The sequence below is a fragment of the Crocuta crocuta genome, unplaced genomic scaffold, assembly GCF_008692635.1.
Source record: "Crocuta crocuta isolate KB4526 unplaced genomic scaffold, BGI_CrCroc_1.0 scaffold645, whole genome shotgun sequence".
In the NCBI taxonomy this organism is placed as follows: Eukaryota; Metazoa; Chordata; class Mammalia; order Carnivora; family Hyaenidae; genus Crocuta; species Crocuta crocuta.
In genome coordinates, this window is record NW_027530190.1 from 1,370,415 (window position 1) to 1,379,544 (window position 9,130).

The following is a 9,130-nucleotide window of genomic DNA, read 5'->3' on the forward strand; positions in this document are numbered from 1 at the left end:
CAGAGTCAAAATCACAAACTATGTAGGCTACAAGGTATGTACTCATTTTCACTGTAGTTTCAAAATGATCTTCTAGGAGGCCTCCTTTAGTTCAATCATCTTAACTTACGTGAAGGGGGAAAAAATAGTATTTGTAAACCAGAGTATTTTACAATGTCTGTGATTTAAGCCAGGTAAGTTAGAGGAAGGTCCTGACACTTTGAAGGATACTTGATGCCATTATAGGAGATCAATGGGCCATCATGCTATTCTTTTACCGCTCCTCCCTTTGTTTCTTTTATCCTTGGACTCCCTCTTGAAGACACAATGTACTACTTCTGGGATCCCAAACTGACGCCAAATCTTATTTTGTTGCTTGAAAGGGTAAAACCATGTTTGATGTTTCTACTTCCTTGAAATGAAGTAATCTCCAACACTGGCATAAATTCAAGTTCTGCACTTCAAAGCAAAAATATCAAAGAATGTCTCCTCTCCCTTTGTTTCTTACATGTTAAGTAAATCTCTGTTGCAGAAGGAAATGGGAAACAAAACTGAGTGAGATACTTTTCATTATCTTTTAATCCTCTTATTTATGTGTGAGGTAGGTGTTATTTCACAGGTGAGAAAACAGAGTCTCCAAAATGTTAACTGAATTGCCCAAGATCACATGGCTAGTTCCTCAGCAAGATCAAGATGTGGATATGACCGTGTGACTCCTAAGACATTGCTCATTCTTTCACTTGCTGTGTGACAGCTTGAGTCATAGTCTTATTTTATCTTTGCTTCATTGGTTCAGCAATGAAAGCAGGCAGGCCAAGGAGGTCATTAGTAATTTAAGCTTCTGCCTATCTACAGCAGAAGTAAGAAGTTTTAAGCCTACAGACTGGTCAGCCACATCTATCAAATTCACTGAGTAATTATTAAATTCTATCTTTATTTGCTCAGGATGGCTTGTCTCAGAGAAGGTCTCTACCATGGTACAGTGCCCCAGAATACGGAATGGATAAAGATCCGGTAATCTGAAACTTCTACTTTCTTTAAATTGGTAACAACTCTTACACCACTTTCTCCTCCCAACACCTCTTTCAAGGCATGTGGCTTGTGACAGCACTAACCAGGGCTTGTTAAGCATGTTTTATCTGTTTGGATAAGATTACAGTTTGCTTTGGCGAGACAAAATAGCTTGAAGTATTACCAGAAACTGCTTAGTCTACATAAATGAAAAATGTTTGTGCTATTTAATTCTACAGAATTCTATTTTTAAAAATGAAAATAAAAAATGAGTCCCTCCGTTTAAATAAAGCAGATGACATTGGCCAGGTACTTTAAGAAAGTTAGCAGTATATACAGGACTGTCATTTTTACTTTTACCCTGCAAGTTAATTTTGCAGAACAGTGATCTCTTTTTAAAGAGTCTATTTCAACCAGAATTCTATGAGCACATACTGCTAACAGAGGTTAGAATCATGGTAGGGGCTGGGGAGAGGACATTGTGACTGTCGTCTTATAACCAAACTCAGTAAAAACCATTCAGTGAAGTGTGCTGGAGCCAGGAGAGGAGACGGAGGCAAGGCTGTAGGGCTACGAGGGAGCGAAAGTCTGTAACTCTAGACACCGATGGCGCGAATGGTTAGGAGACAGACGGACATTCCCTCTGATTTCTCCCCCCAGATGAAAATGTGGCCCATGGAGGCTAAGTTTTGTTCACGAACCTGGAGTGACCCATGTAGATTCACATTGCCTTAAATGGAAGCATATGAGGTATTAGTGTAAGTTCTTCCCGGACTGGTGATGTAAGCTCCCAGTACAGAACACTTGTTGCTAGACAAGAATTTAGCTGTTTTCTCAATTTTGGCAGAACTTTTCTTGCATAACAAGTGTCACTAGCAAGGGTGTGTTGCTTTAAGGAATGAAGGGGACAAAGAAAAGCCCAAAAGATATGCTGCCTCTACCAGTGCTTGGTCAGCTACATCATTTCCCTTAAATCTCGTATTCTTAACTAAGATTGAGAACTTAGCATATGTTGCTTCTTCCCAGAATTCCCTTAATTGTTGCAGCTATTATCCAGAGAGTAAACCTGTAGCATTAATTCGCTTGTCCTTTTTTGGGTAACCATGAAAGTCTGGGTTGGACATGTCAATGAGAAGCAGAAAGTTAGGCCAGCATTTGCTGGGAAAGGCATGATCCAGAGAACTGGACAAGTCACTTGAGGCAATGCAGACATTCAAGGACTGCATAAAATATTTTCGAAATATTGACTTATGTGTCATAAATAGGAGAAGTTGCTGGAGGTTTATAAGGATAAAAAAAATTAATTCTAATAGAATGAAATGGCAGTTATGCTTACATCACATTTTAATTAAAAGGCTTTAATAACTATATTTTTACCTTACCCTCCATGATTATTCATATGAAAAATGACCTTAATAAAAAAGCTGCCAGGAAAGAGACTGAACCGCCCTTAACTGAACATTCAGTTAGAAAGCGGACATGGAGTTCAACTATTACTTGAACATTTTTACGTGAAAATGAGTAGGCTAATATAAACTGCTGTCTGTGAGATCAGGGAGAAACCAGGATATGTGTCACATGGAGTGTAGTCACTTGTCCCCCTCAATCTGCTCTGCCAGTATTTCAGGGCAAATACTTTTAACAGCATTAAACAAAAATCCAAGGAAATTCAGTGTCTAGTGTTACCAACCCATGTCTCCTCTTCAGCCATAGAGGCTGGTCACTGTGGAGGACCGAGAGAAAAATGAAATAGGACTACTTGCTGGCTTACGGTGGCCTGGCTCTTTCTGGGCTGCTCATTTTGCTGAAGCACTGTCAGAAGAGCCTCTCTTTTTGTCTCACTTTCCAAGCAGCTTTCGGGAAAGATTTTATATTCTGCTCAACAACACAAATGGCAAGCACATCATTATACTGTTGAAGGAATATTAAATGAGGCTTGGGGTCTGCCATTATCTTTCAGAGTCTCTGAATTCTGAGTGCAAATAAAGTGTTCAAACATCTCTTTCAACTAAAAACATGTATAGCTACAATAAATAATTTTCATATATATTTTTAAGAATCACCTACAACTTAAAAGAAAAAAGATTTCTAAGTTTCATCACAGACCACTAGAGCAGAATTTCTAGGGTGGGGTCCAGGCAGGGTTCTCTACATTCTTCCCATTCAGGATGTGATGCCTGACCAACAGCAGTGGCCTCACCTGGGAGCTTGTTAAACAGGCAGAGTTTTGAGACTCACCCCAAAAGCTGAATCAGAATCCAACTTTTAACAAGATCCTCAGATGATTCATCTGAACATTAAAGTTTGAAAAGTGCTGCTCTGGGTGATTCTGACTCTCATCGTTGGCCAAGTAACACAGATGTAAAAAGAACACTGTATCCATATGAATAAAAATAAAATATAAATCACTTTGTCTTTCTGTTTTTCTTTTTTAAAAAAGCTTCTGGTATAACAATGTCTTAAATGCAATGGTGTTAAATTCTAGACAGATTGGGGTTATTATATAATATGTCGACAGATAAAACAAATTGATGGCTTAAATCTTGAAACAAGAAATATTCTTTTAAAAAGGCAACAAAGATCAAGGTTCAGTTTAAGAATGATTCCCTCAAAGTTTCTAAAAGTGGCAATGCCTTTGGCATGTTGGATAATGCTTTGTGTCCTCTTTCTCTTCTTATCTTGATTGAAAAGTGGCTTTATTTTTTATTTAATTTTTAAAATAAAATTTATTGTCAAGTTGGCTAACATACAGTGTATATACTGTGTGCTCTTGTTTTCAGATGTAAATTCCCATGATTCATCGCTTACATACAACACCCAGTGTTCGTCCCAACAAGTACCCTCCTCAATGCCCATCACCTATTTTCTTCTCTTCCCCGCACCCTCCCCCATCAACCGTCAGTTTGTTCTCTGTATTTAAGAGTCTCTTATGGTTTGCCTCCCTTCTTCTCTGCTTGTAATTATTTTTTTCCCTTTCTTTCCCCCATGGTCTTCTGTTAAGTCTCTCAAGTTCCACATATAAGTGAAAACATATGATATCCGTCTTTCTCTGACTGACTTATTTCACTTAGCATAATACCCTCTAGTTCCACCCACGTTGCTGCAAATGGCAGGATTTCATTCTTTCTCATTGGCAAGTGATATTCGATTGTATATATAAACCACATCTTCTTTATTCATTCATCAGTTAATGGGCATTTAGGCTCTTTCCATAATTTGGCTACTGTTGAAAGTGCTGCTATAAACATTGGAGTATACGTGTCCTCAGGAATCAACACTCCTGTATTCTTTGGATAAATTCCTACTAGTGCTATTGTTGAGTCGTACAATAGTTCTATGTTTAATTTTTTGAGGAACCTTCACACTGTTTTCCAGAGTAGCTGCACCAGTTTGCATTCTCACCAATAGTGTAAGAAGGTTCCCATTTCTCCACATCCTCACCAGCATCTTTTGTTTCCTGAGTTATTAATTTTAGACACTCTGACTCATGTGACGTGTTATCTCAGTGTGATTTTGATTTGTATTTTCCTGATGATGAGTGACGTTGAGCGTCTTTATATGTATCTGTTCACCACCTGGATGTCTTCTTTGGAAAAGTGTCTATTCATGTCTTCTGCCCATTTCTTCACTGGATTATTTGTGGAAAAATTGGCTTTAAACAATGGTTCATTGAAGCAAGGGAAAGCCATCTGTGAATGGATAGGCTCAAAATCCATTACTGCAATTATTCTGTGAAATGAAGAAGCCAGCATCCAGATTAATGAAGTGAAACCAAGAAAATAAATGAACTATATCTTCAGAACACAGCTTATCAAACCTGGAGGTGATATATTTGACTTCTCAAACTTCTCAAACTATAATCTTAGTGAACCTAGGCTCCCTTTTTAAATAAAACAAGGATAAAATTTTATTTAGTAGCTGTCAATCATGAATGATGCATAGTGCTGGGCATTCTATTTATATGATCTCCTTCATACTCATAATAGACAAGGATATTGAGGCTAAGGGAATTTGAATGACCCTACCAGGATCCTTAGCCACTAAACAAATGAATAGGCATGCCCAATCAATTTGACTACAAACCTGACTGGGATATTAATAGTTCAGTACCGTCTTTAAACCTGAGGGGCCCTTAATCAGATATTTGAACAATTGTGACTATGAGTGATGTCTCAGGTTGTGTTCTCAGAAGGCAGACCCTGATTTATTAAAAACATGTCTTCAGGAAGAAACCACTAAAGAGTGAAGGAAGGAGACAGGCTAGAGGAAAAAGCCAGGTTGGGTCCAGCTTCAGCCTGATCTCTGAGGAAGCTCTGGAATGGAAACTATACCTTTCAGTCTTCCGCTACTGATGGCAAGGAGCAGAGTGTTCATACTTTGTACCATCTGTACCCCACGGGTGACCTAAGTCCTTGAAATTTCTGGCTCTCTCTGCTTGCCGGCAAAGTAGTTCCAGTTCTCAGACTATAATAAGTACTAGGTATTCTGACAAATCTCTATACCTCATCACCTTAATAATGCTTCAAATTGAATTACAGATTTATTCTTTGGACTTACAGTTTCAATTAAGAAACAAATCGGCAGAGCAGATTTTTATTGAAGAAGGAGGGGAGAATTAAAAAAATCTCTAGGGTCAGATAAAGGATAAGAGGGACCCGGAGGGAAAAAAGAGGGGCTGTCAGGATAATTGTGACTCGATTTATTTTGTTTCTACAATACAGGTTGGAAAGATGAGGCTGGGGATCTCAGTGATTTGCTTGGAACTTTAGACCAATTTGGGTTTGGTAGCAGTTACCACATGTAAAGGAATTCCACATGCCTAGAATAATTTTCACTATAGTAAAGTTTTGTTTATAGTAAGTCTACATTGGGAAAGCAAAAAATCTAACATTTTTTTCTGCTATTTGCACCATTAATTTTAGCTCTGCATATAAAGTAGTGACTTCTTGCTTCTCAAAGAATGATTGTTGACTAGGTTATTTTTATATTTTAGGTTAAGTTGTATGTGTGTGTGTGAGAGAGAAAGTGAGAGAGAGACAGAGAGAGAGAGAGAGAAAGGTATCCATAAGAGTCTGTTGGCATTGTCCTGCAAAATCATCCTACATGTTAGACCTATTAGGGGACTGAGTATGAAAAGAGCCAATTAATCATAAGGTCAGAAATAGCCTAGAGTTAGTTATGTAAGACATGTTGAAAAGTCCTCCAGCTTTACTCAAAAAAATCTCCCCCTCCATTTTCCCACATCTTCCAAAATGATATCCTTAGAAACTATTTCTTTTGGGTATACTCTTTGTCACTTGAAAAAATGAAAAAAAAAAGTCACTGGTCACATGTTGTTGCCTTAGGGAGAAGAAATTGATGATAAAGTTCCTATCCAATACTATGCTGTCCTGAGAACAGACCCACGTGAGTTGAGGCTGCAATGAAGAGTCCCCAGGGGGAGGGGCAAAGACCTGGGCCTGGCGAAGGACTGTCAGAAGTGCACTGCTCTGGGCTTGGTGTGGGGCACATGAATCCCCTGAGGGTAGTGAGAACCTAAGGTGGGAGAGAAGAGATATGTAGCAGACATTGCTAAAATCACCTACACACTCTCCTTCTTCACTCCCAGTGGAATTCTGATTTTATTCAGGAAGATAGTGTGTCCAGATAAAGAATCACCTCTTCATGTTCCCTTGTAACTTGATGGGACAGTATGACTCATTCTGGCCTAGGCAGTCTTTGGGTGGGAAAACTTTGTAAAAGGAATCACATTCAGCTGCAATGTTTCTTCTTACCTTTTTTTCCCTCCTCCTTCCCCCTCCTTCCTGCCTACAGTGTGGACCTGATGCCTAGAGGTGCAGAAATCATTTTGTTTTAGGAGGAAAGCCACATGCTAAGGGTACTGAGCAGAAAGATAGAAGAAGCCCGGACCCTGGATAGCACTGAAGACTGCTGTAGCAAAACTGAGCTGTCCTGTTTCTGGACTTCTTGTTGCATGAGGAGAATGATTCTCTATGTGGTTAAGCCACTGTATTTAGGTTTTTCTGACTGGATGTTCCTGATAAAAGGTGGGAAAGCACTGAAACCAGACTCCTCTTCCCTCCCAGGTGAACCCCAGCCCTGGACAACCAAATCATGCACTACGAAGCACTACCAATTCCTCTCTTTTTCTAATCTCACCTATATTCTGAGATATATCAGCAAATTCTGGCTGTTTCATCCTTCAAAACAAATGCCAAGTTTAATCACTTCGCTCCAGAAGCACTGCCATTAGCCTGGCCCAAGCCACCCACATTTCTTGGCTGTGCCACTGCAATGACCTCCTAAATGATTATTGTTCTCTATGTTCCCCTCTCTGTAATGTATTCTCAACATACACTTGAGCTTTATGGAGCATACAATGGACCAGAACCTCCTGATGAATCCCCATGGCACTGGATAAAAGCCTAAACTCCTTGCAAGAGGCTCAAAGTCTTTGCATGATCTGACCCCTCTCTACTCTATTTCTCTCCATTGTCACTGTCCTCAAGCCATGCTGGTCAGTCAGCCCAACCTCAGATCCTTTGCATTTGCCACTCCCTTTTCTGGGGATACTCTACCCAAAGATGTCCCCATGATTTTTTCCTTTAAGAAAAAAACACTATTCGCAGTTTAAATGCAACTCCTTGGCAAGGATTTTCCTGATCACTTAGATAAATTAGTCCCAATCCCCAGCTACCCTTTATTTCTATTATAGCACCTTGTTTTATTTCCATTATAGCATTTATCACTTACCTTGTCCATTTAATTTATTTTCTTGTCCTGGTGTCCCTTCCCACGTATCTCACCACTACACATTCAGTGCCTAGAACAGTGCCTCACATATAGCATGATGTGCTCAATGAATATGAGCTGATCAAATTGACCATATTTCTCATTTCTTAAGACTTGTTCCTGCCTCCTGGATTTGAGTCATGACATTTCCTGGGCAATGTACACACACTCTCTCTTTCTCTCAACCTAAATCTTACTTGCATTACCTTCTAGTCCTAGATCAAGACTCACCTCCTTTGAGAAGCTTGCCCTATTTTAGCTTTCTGTGCCATCCATGATATCCTCCCCTCGCACACAAACATGTCTACCTTGTCACAGTCACATACTGGTGTCTCCTAGGGACTCTCCCTCTAGTTGTTTATGCTTCTGTGTTCCCGGCCTTACCAATATTTCTTTAAGAAATACGAAGTTGCTTCTTCTTCCAAGTTTCCCACAGTTATTTAGCTTTCCATGAATTACTGCTGAAATGTGCTCCTAGCAAAGAGATGTAACCCATAAGGAAAGTAATCACAAGAGACGAAAGAGCTAGAGCAATGTCCTACCTTGTTTTACCACCACAAGTTCTGTATGTGCTTTTATAAGCCATTGGCTAACTTGGCCTAGAAGTCAGTGGCCACAGGGTAACTCAAATCAGCCATAAGTTTCTCTGGAACCAGCAGTGCAATTTGTTGATGACCAGGATAACTCAAAACATTCAGCTTTTTTCCTGGTTTCCTGTATCTCAAATCTTCCTCTGATTGAAGGATGATATTCATGATTTCAAGATCTTTGCTGAGCAAGATGATATATTGTGTGGCATCTCTGACCAATCTTCTCAGATGCAACAAAGTCCAGGGAGGTAAGATTTGGATGCACCAATTATAGTGAAGGGTAAACACCATGCTTTGGAGCCTTAGCTCATTCAAAAGAAATGGTTACCCACTGGTGGCTACTGGGAAAGCCCCAGGGTCCTTATTGAACTGATCAATAGATGGCATTGAAAACTGAGAATAAATGCATATTTTGGGTATGATGATTGAGCAGTAAAATTCCATGTAAATATTAATTATTTATATGCCATGTAAATATTAATTAATTGATATATAATTAATTATTTAATTAATATAAGTATTATCTTTCTGCATGATTTAGCCATTTCAGAAGCATGGATACTAAATCTATTCTCCAGAAACCAGATTAATATACAGGCTAAAACTTACAATTTTCTCCAGTGCTGTACTAGCTCCAGTTATGTCACACTGATCAATGAGTGGATTTGATCTAGAAGGGGGAAAAAAAACCATGTATAGCATGTAGAAAAAGAATTCAATTAATAAACAAATTTATTTTTTTAATTTTTTATTTAAAA

The 9,130-nt window shown here is 39.0% G+C and overlaps 1 protein-coding gene across 1 annotated transcript in view; it reads right to left on the bottom strand.

Annotated features, from left to right (window-relative positions):
* Window positions 1-8,819, bottom strand: part of ERAP2 (endoplasmic reticulum aminopeptidase 2) — a gene marked incomplete at its 5' end in the record, with an annotated part of 37,705 nt that extends 28,886 nt beyond the window's left edge. The window contains 6 exon segments of the mRNA XM_077765194.1: window positions 3,624-3,682; window positions 4,640-4,719; window positions 8,325-8,363; window positions 8,365-8,592; window positions 8,594-8,639; window positions 8,642-8,819. Of these exon segments, the coding sequence (XP_077621320.1) occupies window positions 3,624-3,682; window positions 4,640-4,719; window positions 8,325-8,363; window positions 8,365-8,592; window positions 8,594-8,639; window positions 8,642-8,819 (630 nt within the window).
* Between the last annotated feature and the right edge of the window lie 311 nt (window positions 8,820-9,130).